This window comes from Dermacentor andersoni, chromosome 7 (assembly GCF_023375885.2).
Source record: "Dermacentor andersoni chromosome 7, qqDerAnde1_hic_scaffold, whole genome shotgun sequence".
Classification (NCBI taxonomy): Eukaryota; Metazoa; Arthropoda; class Arachnida; order Ixodida; family Ixodidae; genus Dermacentor; species Dermacentor andersoni.
Genome location: NC_092820.1, coordinates 53,541,965 through 53,562,289, shown reverse-complemented (window position 1 = coordinate 53,562,289; position 20,325 = coordinate 53,541,965). Strand labels below are relative to the sequence as shown.

The 20,325-nt window shown below is 49.1% G+C and overlaps 1 protein-coding gene across 2 annotated transcripts in view; it reads right to left on the bottom strand.

Moving 5' to 3' along the window:
• Window positions 1–20,325, bottom strand: part of LOC126534889 (glucose dehydrogenase [FAD, quinone]-like) — a 79,402-nt gene that overhangs the window by 23,642 nt on the left and 35,435 nt on the right. For both annotated transcript variants that reach the window (XM_055072902.2, XM_055072901.2), the window contains exons 7-9: window positions 7,043–7,210; window positions 4,742–4,886; window positions 827–984 (exon numbers count right to left, since the gene is read on the bottom strand). In XM_055072902.2, coding sequence (XP_054928877.2) covers window positions 827–984; window positions 4,742–4,886; window positions 7,043–7,210 — 471 coding nt within the window. The remainder of the gene's footprint in view (window positions 1–826; window positions 985–4,741; window positions 4,887–7,042; window positions 7,211–20,325) is intronic.

Genomic DNA, 20,325 nt, shown 5'->3' with positions numbered 1-20,325 from the left:
AAGGAAAAAAAATTATGAACTACCCCACCCAAATTTTTTGATCCGCTAGTTCGAACTGTGCTTTTGTACGTCTTCGTTTTTGGCCGTTTCTCTACTTTTCTTCCACCTATCCTCTAATCGCCTCTTACTAATGCCTATTGCGGACCTGTTTACTTTTCCACTGCTTTCGCTGAACCCAAGTCCTTCAAGGAGGCCAGTGGCGCCTTAATCGAGCGCTGGGTAGACGTGTTCACATTCGAATAAAACATGCTCCGTCGTTTCCCTAGCTTTACCGCAGCAAGCATATGCTTCTTACTTCTTATATCTCGCTTTATAGTTGCGTGTTCTAAGGCATCCCGATCTCGCTTCGAAAAGTAATGAGCTTCCCTTTGAGTTACCATAAATTGTTTCTTTCCTGATTTCGTTTTTTCCTCTTAAGTAGTTACTCATGGCAGGTTTCTTTGCCATTGCCGCCACCCATGATTATTTCAGCCTCTCTGACTTTCCGCTTGACCTTCTTTGTTGCTGTTTGTTGCTTAATTCTGGACGTGCTGCGCCATCTAGTGGCGCTGTCTTGAAATCTACGCGGGGCCTCCGACACGTTGAGTAGTTTGCTTACTTCCCGGGCAGGCACGCAATCGCTGCGGTGCTAAAAGCGCTGCAGAACACTCAGGGTTATAAACTATAAATCAGCGCTTCAGAAAAGCTGCGCTTCAAGATCGGCGGATCTGTATAATCTTCCCTATGTGTCGACCTTGAATTCGTCGTCACAATAATACACGATGTTTTTTTCCCCTAGCTCAGTGTCGCTTTCTTCCGCAGCCCCATTTGTGACAATGGTACTCACGTCCTGCCGAATGCCGAGGTCTTTTATGAACCGCTCGCCTTCAACACTCGCACCCGAGATGCTGAGCAGGTACAGTTGAAAATCCGGGTATTCCCGTGACGCGAACGATGTGTTCATGAAGGCGGTAGCCTCAATTCCAGCCGGAAGAGAAAATGGACCTGCGCAAGCGCGCCAACTTTTCACCATGCTATACTTAAGATTAAATGCAGCTCTATTATGAAAAAAGCGCAACCGCTGAAGTGCAACTAAAGAAATCCATTTGGAGTGCCAAAGGAATTCGCTGTTCGCTGTAGGTACCAGTGTTTGTTGATTGTTTTTGACAGCGACTGGCAGTACCGGGCATGTGCCATTTGGTCTGTGCTGATCTTCAATGAATCTCTTTCATGTCAACGTGAGTGATTCGGTATCTGCCTGTGGATCTGTGTTGCTGTTCAAGAAACTCTTTGACACCAAGTTGGGCAACTATATATGTGGCACTGGCAATGCGCTGCACTAGAATGACAAACAAATCTATTAAGTTTGTCCTACGCTCAGCGGAATCAAATTCACGTCATAACAGTTCCCTGAGGACAGCAACCGGATGCAATAGCAGCGATGCAATAGCGATGAATATATACGCCACGTTTCGATAACGCCTTTCACGCTAACGCTTTACCGACCTGCGACAGGAACGCGCTTTGTGTGTGCAGCTTCTTACTGAACCTATCGCCAATTTGAGTCACTGCTGTACTATTGAGTGTGCGGTATGCGGGGGAACAATACTCAGCGGTGCGCTCCAAGTTCATTGTTTTGGAGGCCAGCCTTAAACTCCTCTGCATTGCCACTGATGGCACAGCGCTTCCAGAAATAAGCGCGATAAAGGAGCCTGGTTTACACATGATGCGTTTCTCAGCGTTGTCAAACCCCGGCGCGCTATGCAGACTACGCGCAGGTTTCGCGACGGCGCTGCTAGGTTGCACAGAGTGTTCTTCGGGAGGAGAGAAACGAATCCTGCTGCAGTACACACCTCCTACATAACTCGTTTCGACCGTGGCAGTACGTTGTCTCGCTATATATAGAGTTAACGCTAAATGCATTATAGGCATGGCACTGTCCATGCACGCGGACAGTGATAGGGAGATATGTCCTGACGTTTTTTTTTTTTTCGCGCTTGAGCACGTATATTTGTTTTGCGTAAAATGTTCACCGTGGTTTCACTCCGTAATTTCATGATGAACAGAGCACACCCCCAGTCATCTACAAATCCTAGGGGTAAATACATAACTTGTTTCAACGATGGCAGTACGTTAATTGTGTCGCTATACATCGTTTTTTCATTGGCGCCACCGTATTACTACGCAGTGGTGCCATCTATGGGCAGTCGGCATGCTGGCTCGGGGGAGCGCTCCGTCTTGCAAACTACGCTAGGCGGTAGTTTCAGGCGTTTGCTTTCGCGCTCGTGCGGTCTGTTTAGTATGACGTGACGTCTTCTATGTTGTGAACGGTTCTGTGAGACGTCCTTAATTGGTTTAAGTTCGTATGGCCGGACTTTCTGCTCGCATTGAGGCGGACGGAGCAGGCACCGCGATATGTGCGCGAGTGTCTGCGCTTACAATGAGCCTCGAAGATTATTTTGTATTTACAAGTTTTCCATTCACTAATGTGACCTTATTGCAATATTCTCCTCTAGTCCTAAGCTGCAGTTTAGGAGCAATGAAACATACGCGACGATCGTAACAGCGTGGATGCCGTTCATTTATTTATTCATTGAGTACCTGCATCGCCTTAGGAGGCATTACAGCAGGGGGGTACATACATATCTACATCAGTTGACACTCATTTCAACACACAAAGCGCGGTAAAACGTTTCATTACATTGTATGCCAACACTATTTGACGGGAGAGCATTCCACTCCCTCGTGGTCCTGTAAAAAAATTCATACCCCAAGGTGTCACCCTTAAAAGGAAATTCATGGAGTTTCAAGGCATGGTCTCTTCTACGGGTAATCTACGATGGTAATTTAATATATTTGTTCCTGTCAATGCCTATTTTAGAATAGTAAACACTCTGAAAAAATTTGAGTCTGAGGCACTTTCTTCTATCCTTTAGATCTTGCCAATGAAGTCTGCGCTTGCCTTCGGTAATACTGAGGTTTTTGTCGTAATTACCAAGAACGAATCGAACCGCCCTATTCAGAATTTTTTCAAGTAAATCGACTAGCTGACACGCATAAGGATCCCAGCAGATACAAGCGTACTCAAGTACCGAACGTACGTGAGTAAAACACAGCTGTTCTTTCAATTTACTAGGTAATTGGCCAAAATTTCGACGGAGGAAGCCCAACTTTCGTGCCGCCTTCTTTCTTACCTCCTGTACATGCCTGTTCCACCTTAAATTCGAGGTAAACCAAACTCCCAAGTATTCACATTCCGTAACCCTGCTTAGAGTAACGCTATTTAATTTGTACTCGTATGTATTGTATGAATTTGAACATTTTGAAACGTTAAGTGACATTTCCCATTTCGCACACCAAGTCGAAAATTTGTCTAAATCACTCTGAAGTGCATAAAAATCGGAATCACAATCAATAACCCTATATACTGCGTAGTCGTCTGCAAACATCGTGAAAGATGACGTAGTACCACTAGTGATATCATTTATATATAATAAAAATAAGAGGGGCCCCAACATAGAGCCTTGGGGTACTCCAGAGGTCACTGCAGCAATATCAGAGGAGATGCCATTGAGAACAACAGAGTGTTGTCTATGTGAAAGATATTCAGATATCCATGCAATTACCTTTTTGTGCAACTTGTAGGCGTGTAATTGGCTAATAAGTAGGTCGTGAGCCACAACGTCAAATGCGTTACGAAAACCTAGAAAGATGCAATCAATTATCTGCCTTTTGTCTGTTGCTTGAGCCAAATCGTGAGTGAATTCCACAAGCTGTGTAGTACAAGAAAAACCCTGCCGAGATCCATGTTGGTTTGCATTTAATAGATTATTTTTAGCTAGATGTGACATAATACAACTATATATAACGTGTCCCATTATTTTACATGTAATACTAGTCAAAGACACCGGTCTGTAGTTCTCAATGCAGTTTTTAGGCCCACTTTTGTGTACATACCTACGATAGGAGCTGCTACGATACATGCTACGATAGGAGCTGTGCTTTTATACTTTTACAAGCGTTCAAACAGTTAGCTGCAGGTTACATTGAATGAGTACTAGGTTCGGTGGATAAGGTCTCCGTCCATGAATATAATAGTTTTAGTGAACAATAACAGCATAGCTTACAGTGTGCATTAGGCTTCTCCAGCAAAGTGGCCGTTTAAAAGAAGGCTCGCCTCGCGCCCTTTCCTCTTCGCCCAATGAAAAGGGCTATATTAAGTGAAAACGAATTAATGTCGACAGTGATAGCGAGATGTGTTCTTTCACAATTTTTTCCCTTCTTTGTTTGCTATTTCGTTCACTCTGCGCCTCTTGTTCTGTTAATATGTTCGGGCACACATGTACCTAGTGGCACATGGCCAGTTATACATACTCAATGGCTCATGTGGTCTATTCCTATGTTATCTATGTGGGCAGGAGGTACCCAATGGTACAAATCCAGTGGCTCATACCAGAGGCAAGTTTCTTATGACAGATATCCAAAGGCGGAAATTGGCTTGAATTATGTCAAATATGATCACGACGCCAGTTGTGTGTAGTACTTAAAGATGGTAATAAGAAAAATAAATTTAGTTAGCGAACTTCCTTCTCAAGGAAATTACTCAACAGCATTATCGCACGGCTTCCAAACCCTGACTTATCTCAAAGCTTCTCCTACGCGACACCTGCAGTAGTTCCAAATGTGTGTTACTTAAACCTGATAGCTTCTCACTAATCAGGAGAGTATAATATAACATTCTCACAGTGACGTGCACGCGTACCTCTTTTAAGCAGAGCGTATTCGGTGGCGGCGGCGGCGCTTTGTGGCCACACTTCCACGTTCCTAGTTGTCGTGGCTGCCGTGCCTAAAATGAGGAGGTGGTCCTGGAGGTTCTCGCCCACCGGGAGGTCCGCCACCACTGGGATCTGTGAATATTCTGGGTGTCTGTCTAAATTTGCTAAAAACTACAATCAAAGGCACCCTTTAGTACACTTAGAGATTTTGGCTTTCGTAATCAGTGCGAGATATACAAAAAGAGGCTTTTTTTTCGACCTCTCCTCTGGTTAATCTGTTGCGATGACTAAACGATATTGAGAGACGTTGTGGCCTATCGGTTCGATAATTGAGAATGCTTTACGAATAATATCAACGTGCAAAGCAGGGTGCGCACGTACGGATCCGCAGCCACTATGCTATTTCTCGTGATTTTACAGATACTCGTATTAAAGATTGATTAACTTCCTTCATCTTTGTATGGCTGTTGTATTGCTGCGCCTGCACTGCGTGAGTGTATTGCACTTTTTTGGGTACGAATACGTGGTATTTGCATTTCTCTACAGCGTAAAACCCAAATTCACGAACATCTTGTTCGGAAGAAGTCCTTTTTTATTGGCTCGCCTTTTTCACTAATATATGTCTATCACGATGATCGGTCCCCACCCGATTTTAGAAACAATTCTAGCATTAGAACTTCTTTTGAAATACGCGCCCAGAGAGTTCAATGAAAAAAGAATGAAGAAACGCCACTGACGTTGTCTAAATATTCGTAAGCATACCCCCCAAATTTAAGTAGGCGCGCCCCCCGAATTGCATTATGCGAACCCCTGAATTTCAATCTGACCCGCCCCTAAATTTATGTTTCGTCGCCCCGAATAGAAGCGTGCCCATCACCAAATTTTAGTTCACCCACCCACGTATATCAAGTTGGCCCACCCCCGAATTGAAGCTTGTCCACCCCAAATTTACGTTGACCTACACCCAAATTACAATTTGGCCCACCTGCAAATTTCAAGTTGATCTACCTTCAAATTTCAAGTTGGCCCATCCGCAAGTTTCAGTTGGACCACCCCTACAATACGCTTCCCCCTGCCTTTTCTACGAAACCGTATGTATCCCTATGGGTACCCTCTTCGTTATATTATTTTTTGATTATTTATCATTGAATACAAAGCTGCCAATAATCGACATTTACGTTATGATAATGGTTAAATATCTTATCTTCGCAAATTAGTATCTCTGTTTCACAGATTCCAGGCATTACACGTTTCACATGTCAGGGCTGGTGTACTCGGCGAAGAATGCTTGCGCATTAATATAATAGCACCACAGTGCTCCGTACAAATTATGCTTATTTATCACTTTCCTATTGCGCCATCGGTTTCATTATTTATTTAGTGGCTCAGAGAACTCTCGTAGCCAGGCACAGCTTTTGAAGTTTTTTAATCATGTCCTAATTTTAACAATGTTTTACAGTACTTCAAAAGTAGGCACTTTTATGTGTACCGCGTCCCGTTGTTCACCCGTGGGCAAACGTATATGGACCAGGGTTTGGGTGATGAAACATTTTTTCCTTTGTCAGTGGATGCGACTTCAAATGAAAAAGTTCAGCCCAAACTTGGCATTACGAATTTTATAGTGCACTGATCAGTTTTCGTTTACGCCTGTTACTTACGAAGAAATTCTGTTTTTTCGGTGACCCTGTGGTCCGCCACAGTTTTGCTCAAGGGTATGCTTTCATTCAAGTGTCATGCTGTGCTTGCGGTAACTTCCCAAAATCAGAAGGTGTTTCATTGTCCAATAGCGTGTGGTGGCGATAGTGAAGAAACATATGAATTGATAAATTACGCAAGTAGATTTGGCCCACAAGCATGTTGCCGTCTCTCTCTCTCTTTCTCTCTCTCTCTCTCTCTCTCTCTCTCTCTCTCTCTCTCTCTATATATATATATATATATATATATATATATATATTCTGCGTATATGCGTATCTTGTAACCGTAGCAACTGCGAAAACCTTCTAGACGAAAGCCCGAATTGCATACAATGTCCAAATGTCCCCTGAGTTGTACAAAGGAATAACTTGCATGCATATAGTGCAAACTGCTACAGCCAATTTTGTTACACAAAATAAAAAATAAACTATATAATTTAAATTTAGAAATTGCAATCCACAAGTGAATGTAAGGACAAAAATGTTCGCGTGACTGCCATGTCAGGGTTCTCCATTCCGAAACGCAGCGTTCGGAAAAACCAGGTGGATGCTTCTGTAACTGAAGAGCACAATTTCCTGTAGGTACATACTTACACCGAGTCTGTCGAGGTCTGATCGGGGACCAACTCCCGACAGAAGAAGAAGTTGTGTGCTGCCGATTGTGCCTGCGGAAAGAACCACTTCTCGGCTGGCCCGCACTGTCTTCTCTTTACCATCCTTAACGAATGTCACGGCGACGGCACGTTTGTTATCAAACACAACCTGTAAGGTAACAGGAAATGTACCTTTTAAAGAAACGTGAATCTATGAATATAATGGCATTAAACTTGCAAGCTTTCGAAATAAGTGACTAGGACATAAAACTTCACCGACTACTGAAGTTTAAAAAAATGCTGAGTTCCAGAAGTTTTTCTAAGGTTTTTGTTTTGTTCTTGGACGTGTTTCTTATGCTCTCTATAAGAAGAAGTGGTCGTCACCATAGAAATTAGTGTCGCATGTTGTAATTAAAGCACTAAATCTTTAATTACCTCTTTAATTAACGCAATGTATTTCGTCATGTTCTTTTGCATAACCAAAACCACTAAAATGGATCTTACTTGAACTGTGATTCCTGGAGTTATGCATGTGACAGGAGTTTCGCGATGCGCATCCTACAGGCTGCGCTTCAAGGGAACTTACGGAAAATAGTTCATGTCTGGCATACTCGGGTGAGTGAGAAAAAAATTAATGCTTCTATTCACACCCGGGAAGAAGAAGAAGACCACGGAGTGCGGGCGTGCTTCGTGTCGGCTCCTCTATTTTCTTATGTTTTTTGCGGATTATCGAGCTTCTCGTGGTAATTCTTACCAGCGATCGGCGGACTCGTCACGACTCCCCCGACACCAAATTTCGCCAGGTGGGCCTATTTTCTGGCCGATAAGCAGCGCCTTTTGTCCCGCCACGCAGGCGGGGCAAGCTAATCCTACCTCCACGTAGGCCACTATTGCCCGGCCGCCGCGGCGGCGGGGCGTGCCAAGCCTACCGGACCTCATTGGAGCTATCAGGCTCCGACGGCAAAGTGTCAGGCTTTTCCTGACCTTCAATGGAAGTTGTCCAGGTAGAAGGAACAGAGATTAGGCCGGAAGACTTCGGCGAGGGAGCGGGGTGGTGCGATGTCAAGAGGAAGAAACAGGCCGAAGGTGCGACGGAATCGGTGCATAACCAGCAAATGCACATGCAGCGATGGACGGTAGCCACATCGACTACGGGAGTCACGACAGCGCACTACAAAAGGAAGTACGCCCGTCAAGTGCAGCAGATTGCCATGGCAAGCCGAATGCCAGAGTTACCGCCAGGCGATTACAAAATTGTCGTAAGCCCCCGAGGCGGTTTCAACGTGCGCGATTACGGGACGGATCGCATTTACTGCTGCCCACGTAACGCGGCGGGTGTAGGCAGAGAAACGGCCGGGGAAGATAGCATCTGCCTCAACGTTAAACAGAACGTCGTGGTGCTCAGCACGCCGTCTGAAGACGGAGCCAAACGCTACGGAGCCATTAGCAAGCTTTGTATCGGAGACCGAGTTTGAGGCGAACACCTATCAAGCCGCCCCGGAGAACACCTCCAAGGGCCTGATAAGGAACATTTCCAAGAGCGAGAGCCCGGCAGACATCATCGCTAATCTAGTGACGCAGCGCAACCCCGGAGTGCTGCACCGAAACGCATGAGGAACACGGACAACATAATTGTTTTGTTCGATGGATTCAACGTACTGAGATACGTATATTACGGACCTATGCTCGTCTGATGCTCCCTATACAGGAAGCAGATTGACGTGTGCTACGAGTGCGGAAGGCTGGGACACCGCGCCGACGTGTGCCCCAATCCCAACGACAAGATTTGCCGTGGATGCGGAAGCAACAATCCGTCGCCTGACCATCGATGCGTGCCGCGGTGTCGACTGTGCGGCAAGGGACACTTCACGGGAGACCGCAGGTGCAAGGCGAGATACAAGGCCCCATACATAGTCAAGCGTCGCCAACTGGAGCGAAAATGACAGGAAGAGGAAGAAGCAGCCACAGCGTACGGCAGTGGTTACAGCAGCAGCAGCGACTGTAATGGCAGCGCAGGCTAATACCTCAATTTTCCAGAGATAGACCGTCATTCAGTCACCGACAACCGAAGAGGACGCTCGACTAGCCGCGGCGGGACCTTCCCGCCGCGGCTAGTCGAGCGTCCTCTTCGGTTGTCGGTCCCGCTTGTCGGTTCGGCTTCGGTCCCGCCGCGGCTAGTCCTGATCCCGCTCTCGCAACCGACCACAGAGGCCTGAGAAGCACGTCGATGACGCGTGGTGGCGGCGGTCCGGGCACCGCAGCTGTGGGCCACATCAACCAACAAAGTCAGCAGCAGCAGTCCTGGCAGCAACAACAAGGTCACAGGAGCACTGGGCAACAGGTGAGCTGGGTGGCTGTCGCCGCTTCTCCCGGCGGCGGTGGTGCTCCGGCGTGCCGCCCTGCGGGCCCGCCGTCGGCGGCGGCGGTGGGAACGAGCTCGAGCGAGCGATAGAGCGAGTCCTACAACAACGCCTAGAACCATTAGAAAGAATAATTGCCAAGCTTAAACGCGAAAATGCGCTCCTTAGAGAGGAACATTTGAAAGTGAAAGGCGAGGCTCCACAAACACAGCAACCACAGCAACGTCAAACGACGATGCCGCAGTCCTCGGCGCCTCGATCGCCGACTCCATCAGGGCCTGAGCTGGCCGGGATGGACACGGACGACGAGGGCAGCTCGGGAGTGACGGCGGATGAACGCGATGATCGTCCAGTTACCGCGAAAAGGATCGCACTAGATCCCGCAAGACCCGACACCAAACAGCGATGCGGCCGTTACGAGAAATTAGAGGAACGAGTAGACAGCACCGAGAAGAGCCTCAAGGAACGTTTTGCAAAACAGACGGCATATATGAACGAAATGTTTAATAGCGCGGTAGCTAAGCTCTCAGAGCAAATAACACCAATGTTCGCCGCGCACTTGGAGCGCACAGACGACATAGAAGCGAGGCTGCTGCCAGCTGCGGGTAGACCAATAAGAACGATGAGCAAGCCGTACTCTAGACAGCAACAACACAATCAGCCGCAGCAAAACACGCTCGCAGACGTAGAGACGCAACCGCAGCAGCAACCAAGTCGCCTCGATGGCGACGGGTTAAATTAAACACAGGCATCACTATGGCTACACACGCAACGAACCACACTAACGCTGGGAAACAACAACAATACACAATCTGGCAGTGGAACTGCCGGGGCTACAGGAGGAAGCGGGTAATCTCCGGCAATTCATACGCAGCCGCGAGACGAAACCGGACGTGATCCTTTTAGAGGAGACAAACCATCCGGTTAAACTAGCTGGCTACAAAGCCATAGACGCGACCACGACGGAAAACAGGCAAAGAAGGAAACGGGCTACAGCCCGCGTGGCGGTTGGCACGGGGTCGGGGGTGATGGTGGCGCACCGGCCGTCTCCCCCGCCACGCCCGTTGCCGGTCGCCGCCGTGCTTGTTCGACGTAACGTGACTGTGGCGCAGCGACAACTTGCCGGCGTAAACATACCTCACGTGTTCGCGGAATTAATTCCTAAGAGCGGACGAGGACTCTTCGTCCTTAACGTGTACAGTAAACCCACGCTGCAGCACAGATTCGGGGACCTGCTGTGGGGCGCGCGCGCGGCTTCCAGCGGCGAGCCTATACTTGTTGCGGGCGACTTTAACGCGCCCCACGGAGCCTGGGGCTACACCCGAGAAACACCTTTGGGAAGACTCGCAAGACCAAGGATTTGAACTGATCGCGATTCCCGCCGATCCTACACGCAGAGGGAACAGCGTGAGTACCGATACGTTACCAGACCTTGCGTTTGTTTCAAATGTAACAACATCGCACTGGCAAAATACGCAGCTAAATTTGGGGAGTGACCACGCCCTGATCGAGATCACGATAGGCACGGGCCCGAGCGGTCGTGGTACTAACTCTGAAGGCAAAGGTCGTAAGCTCAAACTCGTGAAGTGGGACACGTTCCGCAAGAAACGAGAAGAAGCGGGGCGAGGCGATGAGCCGATTACGGACATAGACGAGTGGGCCGAGACGCTCAGAAGGGACGTAGGCGCAGCAACGAGCGACGTTCCACCAGAGGCGAACCTCGAAATAATTGACAGCCGGCTCCTACACATGTGGGAAGCAAAGCAAGCCCTCCTAAAGAGATGGAAATGCCAAAGACATAATAAGGCGCTGCGCAAACGCATAGCACAATTAGACAGAGGCATCGAAGAACACGCACTCCAGGTATGCAGGGCACAATGGGAAGACACGTGCAACGGCCTCGAGAGGCAGATGACCGGGGCGAGCGCTTGGCGCCTTTTTAGACAGCTATTAGATCCGGAGGAGACTCGGGCCGCTCAAGGCCACAAGACTCGTAGACTAGTAAGAGATTTTAAAGGCGATAACTTCCTCGACGCAATACGTGACCGTTACATTAAGAAGGCCGAAAGCATCCAGCACACCGAATACGACGGCGTCGCAAACGAGAAACTGGACGCGGAATTTAGCGAATCGGAAATTCCGATAGTCCTGTTCGAACTAAACACTCGATCGGCGCCCGGCCCGGACCGGGTTACCAACAAGGCTCTCCGCAACCTAGACGACGAGTCAATCTCCCGACTCGCGGCCTACGTCAATGAGTGCTGGCGAGGAACGTCTTGCTTCTGCGCACAGGACGTATTGCTTCAGCTTAAACACCAAATCGTAGACGACACTACCAGCTCCACTAAGGTAATTCTAGGCTTAGATATTAAAAAGGCTTTCGACAACGTTAAACACGAAGCGATCTTAAAAACAATTATAACGTTAGGACTAGGCCAAAGAATGTATAATCACGTTAGAGATTTCCTCGCAGGCAGGCGCGCATGCGTCGTCGTCGGCGACGAGGAATCGCCGGAATTTGAGACGGGTCCGTGTGGCACGCCGCAAGGATCCGTCATATCACCATTACTCTTTTATTCAGTTCTACTCGGTCTACCCGAGAAATTAACAGAAGTAGAAGGATTACATCACAGTCTCTACGCGAATGACATCACCCTCTGGGTTCCCGGTGGAGGATGTGACGGTCACATCGAGCGAACGCTACAGGCAGGAGTAAATGCGGTTCAGAATTACTTGCGTGGAACGGGCCTCGAGTGCTCGGCTACCAAGTCCGAACTCTTACTCTACAAACCCACAAGGAGAGGTCGTAAAACCCTGCGCGAAGAGGAACGGGAGTACTCCAAAATACGCATTACTTTGGCAGATGGTACTCCCGTACCGCACGTAGAGAAAATTAGAATCCTAGGGTTACACCTGCAGGCAAACGGCCATATTGGGGAGACGGTGCGAATATTTCGTCGCTCGGTAGATGACACGATCCAACTCTTGCGTCGCATCACGAATAGACGCGATGGTATTGTAGTGGCCGCACGTCTACCGATAACCTACACGTGCGCTACTGCGACACGCCCCTTTGATAAGAGCTTATATACCGCGGCGCCGAGCGTAGCCAGCGCACTTCTTCCCAGCTTATCACAGTCGGCGGCCCAGCTGTGCTGGTGCTCGCCAGTCACCTTGTCAATGGAATAAAGCAATTCCCTTTGCGTACTGTCCCTGCAACCGCCTGGTTCCTGCCTGCCTGGAAGAACACCACATAATGGCGACGAAGATCAACGCATGGACAGCGGGACCCTGCAGCTAAGTTGACAGTCTCTTCTTCGGAACCGACAATACTGCGAAATGGCCTCGCAGCTGGGACAGATGGAACCTTTTGACGACTCGACCAGTGACTGGACGTCGTACGACGAGCGACTCTCATCGTATCTGAGGGCAAACAAGGTTCCAGCCGACCTTCAAGTCGACGTTTTCGTGAGTCTCATCGGTCCGAAAACCTACCAACTGTTAAAGTCTTTGACTGCTCCCGATACGCCTACATCGAAGTCGTTAAGCGAGTTGAGGGAAGTTTTGAGCAAACACCTGTCGCCAAAGCCATCCGTTATTGCCGAGAGAGCCAAGTTTTATCGTGCCGTGCAGGGCGAAACGCAGACGATAGCCCAGTTTGTAGAAGAGATACGCAGGCTAGCTCAAACCTGCGATTTCGGTTCTTTTCTCGACGATGCGCTTCGCGACAAGTTTGTGTGTGGCATGCGGCGAATAGATACCCAGAGACAGCTGTTCGTCGAGGACAAGCACTTAACTTTCCAGAAGGCAGTTGACCGTGCTCTGGCGTCCGAGGCCGCAATGAACAATGCAGTGACAGCCCATGATTTATCAGATAGCGGTGGCCTAATTCACCGAATGCAGAGCGGAAAGCAGAAGAATAAGTACGCAAGTAAACGTGCCAAATCCCAGCAGTGTTATCGCTGTGGTTCTATTAAGCACGATGCGCAACCGTGTCCGCACGTACGAGCTACTTGCTTCGAATGTAACCGGCAGGGGCACATACGCAGAATGTGCAGAGCAAGAGCGGAACCAAAAAACCAGAAGCAGTGTATGCGCACGCTTGAGTGCAAGACCCAGCACGACTTCCCTAAGCTCAACAGTGTCGACGTGTCACAAACGGCACCCATAATGGTAGGCGTAAATGTAGAAGGAACTACCGTAAACATGGAGCTCGACACTGGAGCAGCAGTATCGGTCATGTCGCACCATCAGGCTAAAGTGTACTTTCCTGGTGTTCGTTTGCAACCAACAAAGATGCAACTGAAGACGTACACAGGGGAAACCGTAAAGCCTATAGGAGTAATGGATGTGCTGGTCCGCCACAATAACCAAGAGGCACGATTGCCGCTTTACATTGTTCCGCAAGGCGGCATACCGCTCTTAGGTCGCAACTGGCTACAGCATATCAGGCTAGACTGGGGTGGCATTCGAGGTCTTTGCAAGGTGTCCACTGCGTCAGGCAGTCCACCTGCAGCACTAGAAACTCTGCTACGGAAAAACGAAGACCTGTTTAAGGATGAGTTAGGGACCATACAAGGAGAGCAGGCAAGCCTCAAGTTTAAGGATGACCAAGTGCCTCGTTTTCTAAAAGCACGGAGTGTGCCTTTCGCTCTTGTGAAAAGGGTAGAGGCTGAATTGGAAAAGCTCGAGAAGTTGAGAATCATTTCTCGTGTCGCCAGTAGCAAGTATGCTACGCCAATTGTTCCCGTAGTAAAGAGCGATGGGTCGATTAGAATCTGTGGAGATTACAAACTCCCGCTGAACCCAATCCTAGATGTAGAAACGTACCCGCTTCCAAAGCTCGATGAGCTTTTGGCAGCATTAGCTGGCGGTCAGAAATTCTCCAAAATTGATTTAAGTCGGGCTTATCAGCAAGTCGAGATGGACGAGGAATCCAAAGCCTACCTGACCTTGAACACGTCCAAGGGCTTATATGTTGTTAACCGCTTGCCTTTTGGCATCGCCTCAGCGCCGGCGATCTTTCAGAAGATCATGGATAATATTCTTAAGGGCCTTGACGGTGTTCCTTGTTACATCGATGACATCATGGTCACCGGAAAGACTGAACAGGAGCACCTAAAGAATTTGGAGGCGGTATTGAGACGGTTATCAGACAGGGGCATCCGGGTAAAGAAAGAAAAATGCGAGTTTTTCAAAGACAAGTTGCAGTACTTGGGACATGTCATTAGCGCGCACGGAATTGAACCGGCAACTGACAAGCTAGAAGCCATCGCAAAGGCTCCGCGTCCCACGGACAAGCAGCAATTGCATTCACTGTTGGGCTTGATAAACTACTATGGCAAGTTTGTTCCTAACCTGTCAAACGTCGTTTTACCCCTAAACAGATTGCTGCGACTCGATGTTCCCTGGGCCTGGAGTGACGAGTGCGAAGCAGCCTTCTCGCATATCAAGCAGCTGCTGTCGCAGCCACCGGTTCTCGCTCACTACGACCCCAGTGCGCCCCTGCAACTGTCGTGTGATGCATCAGTATACGGTATAGGAGCTGTCATCTCTCATGTGGAGCCAAATGGTCAGTGCCATCCGGTTGCGTACGCATCACGTACCTTATCCTCAGCGGAGGTGAACTATAGTCAACTGGAAAGAGGCGCTCGCTCTAGTTTTCGGCGTCAAACGTTTCCACTATCTTTTCGGGCATTCATTTGTTCTCGTTACTGACCACAAACCCTTGCAGACAATTTTGGGTCCCAAGACGGGAATACCAACTGTTGCCGCAGCTAGACTGCAACGCTGGGCTTTAGTTCTGTCTGCTTACAATTTTACTCTGAAGTATAAGCCATCGAGTCAAAACGCCGAAGCAGATTGCTTATCTCGATTGCCTCTGCCAAGTGAAAGTGACGAATGCTCGGATGACCAGTTTTATCTCCTACGCATGCAGTCCTTGCCAATTAACTGTCGTGATGTGACACGCGAAACTGCCCGAGATCCGATTCTACAAATAGTCATGCAGCACGTAATGAACCGTTGGCCTGAGACCATCGTGAGTGAAGAAATGAAGCCGTTTTTTCACAGACGCTGTGAACTTTCTGCACAGCTAGGGTGTCTTCTTCTTGGAATGCGTGTCGTTATTCCTCGGAAACAGCAGTCGCAGATGCTCGAAGAATTGCACCAGGGACATCCTGGAATTGTTCGGATGAAAGAACTAGCACGTAGTTACGTGTGGTGGCCAGGCATCGATCGCGACATTGAGACCCAAGTGCGTTCTTGCAACCCCTGTTTAACTCAACGTGCGATGCCTTGCCCGGCCCCTTTGCACCCGTGGGCATGGCCAACCAGACCATGGGAACGTCTGCATATCGATTTTGCAGGACCTTTCAAGGGCGCCATGTTCCTGGTTGTGGTCGCCGCTCACTCCAAGTGGCCGGAGGTGTGCCAAATGCGAGACACGTCCGCCGAAAACACAGTAAACCGTCTCCACGAAATCTTCTGCAGGTTTGGTTATCCTGAAGTTGTGGTATCTGACAATGGACCGCAGTTCATCTCGGCGGTGTTTTCAAACTACCTTAAGAGCATTGGCACGCGCCATGTAAGGACGTCAGCCTACCATCCGAGCAGTAATGGACAAGCTGAACGATTTGTCCAAACTTTGAAAGCGGCACTGCGGAAAAGTACTGCCGCGAGCTTAAGCACCACGTTGGGAGAGTTTTTGTTGTCTTACAGGAACACTCCACATGCCACCACGGGCGAGGGGCCGGCCACTCTCCTGCTACAGCGTAGACTCCGCACCCGTCTAGATGCCGTCAAGCCCTCGCTGCAGCAGAAGGTTTCGACGCGGCAGTTCGTCCAGACAGTGCGTCGCAAGCAGCGCGCGCGTGAATTCGCTGTGGGTGAAAGTGTTCTTGTGCGAAATTTCAGACGCGGTGCAAAGTGGTTGCCTGGGATTGTGTTAGGGCGGACTGGACCTGTTTCATACAGAGTTCGTGTGGAAACCGGTCGAGGTGTGTTTGCCTGGAAGCGCCACCAGAACCACATAATTCAAGCCAGGGATATGGACTTTCCGTACATCCCTGAACAGCGAGACTACCCCGAGCAGCCGCGACCCGACAGCCCCGACCCGGTGCAGCCAGCTTCGTCTTCTCTTCCAGCCACGGCAGAGCGGCGTTATCCTGCAAGGCAGCGGCGCCCTCTAGACCGCTATGTGCCATGAACTACTTTTGTTTCAGTGCATGCGCCCGAACTACAATAATAACGGGGGAGTGTAGTGGCCGCACGTCTACCGATAACCTACACGTGCGCTACTGCGACACGCCCCTTTGATAATAGCTTATATACCGCGGCGCCGAGCGTAGCCGGCGCACTTCTTCCCAGCTTATCACAGTCGGCGGCCCAGCTGTGCTGGTGCTCGCCAGTCACCTTGTCAATGGAATAAAGCAATTCCCTTTGCGTACTGTCCCTGCAACCGCCTGGTTCCTGCCTGCCTGGAAGAACACCACAGGTATGCGTGAAGAGTGCGCGATCCGTCTCGTGCAGGCGTACGCGATAAGCCGCATAACGTATGTTGCCCCCTACTTGAAGTGCATCGGGTCCAAAAAAAAACAAAGTCGAATGCATGATCCGAAAGGCTTTCAAGAGGGCGGTCGGCGTTCCACTCAACGCGAGCACCGACAAGTTTCTGTAGCTCGGAGTTCACAACTCACTTGACGAGTTCATCGAGGCGCACGACGTTGCGCAATACGAACGATTATCGAGGTCAAAGGCAGATTGATGCATCCTCGAGTCGCTCGGCATCACGTGCCACACTCAGCATGGAGAAAACACGGTCGTTCCCGCCTCAGTTCACGACCGCCTGATCATCCCGCCGCTTCCCAAGAACATGCACCCGACGCACCACGCCTGGAGACGCAACAAACGAGCAAGCGCCTTTCAGACGTTTGGTAACAGCAACGAGGCAGTGTACGTAGACGCGGCGCGATATGAAGGAGGGAGGAGCACACACGCGATCGCGGTTGTAGACCGCACGGGTAACTGCCTCGCGAGCGCCACGGTGACCACGGGACACATGGAGGCGGCCGAAGAAGCCGCGATAGCCCTAGCACTCGTCGCGGTGCCGAACGCTGCGATCGTTATCAGCGACTCGCAGATGGCAATCCGCGGCTTTCGCGCGCGGTCGTGTCTCGCGGGAAGCGGCCCGCATACTCCAAATTTCTGACGACGTTGACTCGTCATCGCCCTCGCAACTCCAAAATTCTATGGTCTTCCTCCTCTGGACCCCGGCACACACCGATGTTCCGCTCGCGGGCAACGAGGCGGCCCACGTCACGGCTGGAGGTCTTACACGCCGAGCCGCCGCTGATTATGTGGCAGCCTCCGCCCCCGAGAGCGGAGCATCGGATCTGCCGGATCGGGACACTACAACAGAAGTACAGCAACAAGAAACACACTGGGCGTGGGGTGACCGCCTAACCACGTTCAGAGACCTCACCCAACACTACAGACTCGAAAGACGCACATTCCCGCCACCGCACGATAAATTGAACAGGAACGAGGCCGTAACTTTACGCTTGCTCCAGACACACACCTACCCTAGCCCCGCTATCTTACACCAATGCTATCCGCGTTTATATCCAACAGACGCGTGTAAAACTTGCGCACAAAGAGCAACGCTGCGAACCATGCTCTGGGAATGTGCCAGCAACAACGGTAATCAAACCAGCTGCGTTCGCGACGCGTCCATAATCGCGGCCGTTGCCAGAATACGGGAAGGCTCGAGCTCGCTTCTTCACGACGCCGCCCCGGATGCGGGAGCCGCCGGGGACCATCTCCGTAGGCGTCGCCGCCGCTGGAAGGCGGCTATCAAAAGTTCAGAGCTGGCAGACCAGCTCTGGGCCGTCCGGCAAGCCGAAGATGCCACCCGAGTCCAAGGACTTCGAGCCGCCATCTGAGGCCACCACAGCAAGAACTGCCGGACTATTCTTCAATAAAGTTTCTTCTTCTTCTTCTTGTATTCACACCCGACTATAACATTAATTTTTGCTGGCGGGAAAAGCATATAATTGCTTCTGAGTTTTGTTTTTGTGAATACACTTGCTTTGCCGCTAACATCGTTTCCAGAGCAAATATTTGTCTACGAGGCACGCAAGTACAACTGTGTAGTTTGGCGTCAGCAGCATTCAAAACACACGAAATAAGTACTCAAAATTCTGGAAAAAGAAAAGAAAAATACGTTAGGCTTCTTTTAAGTGACGCCTGTCCACTGAACACAATATTGTGCCATTAATCCGTGACTGAGCTACGCCAACCGACTGGAGTACCAACCATTTTTCGAGTGGGGGGAGGGGGGAGGCCATCTCTTTCTGTATCTTTGTCTCTCTCTCTCTCTCTCTCTCTCTATATATATATATATATATATATATATATATATATAGGAACAAGAAGAAAGAGGGTTAGCCGGGACACCCGGTTTTTTAATCATGTCATAAGGAGAAGGCAAACAAAAACATCAGGGACAACACAAGGAACATTGTACTTACTACTGGAATTAATTGAAAAGTCGCCGCGTCTTCACATCATGCGTATGATGCTCTAACTGTTGAGCTACCGTGGCGCCATTTTCCCTTCAACTTTCTTGGGTATTCATGTGTTACTTCTGGAACAAACGCTGGGAGTGTTAGCCAGCGCCACCCCTCACAAACCTTGGCGGCGGATGTGGAACATCCATGCTGCCGCAGGCGCCACAAAAACGTGATTTTTTTGGCGAAGGCAACTGATCAATAAACCTACATATGCTACCTGAAGGCATCAGCGTCGCAGGATGCCAGTCCTTCGTAATGTTATGAACGTGAAGAAAGGTGGTTAACCGGAGGAACCGATTTGTTAAATCACATAATAAGAAGCCAGCAGACAAAGACAGCAAAAACAACACAAGAGAAATTACTTGTATTTACTAATTGAATTAGAGAAAAGGTGAATTAATTGATTTGAAAGTGGATTAAAAAAGACCTTGCCGCAAGTGGGGAACGTGTCGATGTCTTCGCATTACACGTGCGACGCTCTACCAGTTCAGCTACCCCGGCGCATCTTTTCAAAGGTTTGTTCCTCTAGTAACACATAAGTACCCCAGAAAGTGGATAGGAAAACGGTGCGGTGGTAGCTCAATCGGCAGAGCATTTCATGCGTAATGCCAAGACGTGGGACCTATTCCCCACATACGGCAAGTTGTTTTTTCACTCTCTATCAACTGGATTAAGTTATTTCTTTAATTTAATCGGTAAGTAGAAGTACCTTCCCCTATGTAGTCTTTTGTGGCTCTGGTTTATATTCCCTCGGCTGCATCTTGCACATAAACATAAATGCCCAAGAATTCGTGGACATGGCAACTGCCGTTACAGTAGCCCAATTGGTAGTGCAACGCGCGCGTAATGCGGAGGTCGTGGGTTCGGCTGTCACGGTCAACAAGTTTATTTCTCCTGCCTTTTCCTTTAGCTTCACATTTTTATACTTCAATTAAAAACTAATAATTTCCGGTAGGCTTTCCTTTTCTTCATTATCTGTGGGTTTCATATGGTTTTGACTAACAAATATATGCTAGCGTTCTTACAAAAACGACAGCCTTACAAAACCGCGCGCCCCTTGGTTCCTTTTATTTTCGTCCAATACATGACTACCAGCAATTTTTTTTCTTTGTGGCCTGGCAATTATGTTTTCTTGAAGTACAGTCATGCAGCAGGTTTATATTTTACGTTACAACCAGTAATGTTTTCCTTGTATCGGACCCTTTATTGATCCTAGGGCACATAAATACCTCAATAGCCTTTTCTTTTCCATACCTTCAGATACTTTTTAACAACTGTCTATATTGCGTTTTTGGAAAGTTGGTTATCCAGCTGCCTGTTTTCCTCGCAAAGCTTCTGTGCAACCAGGCTCT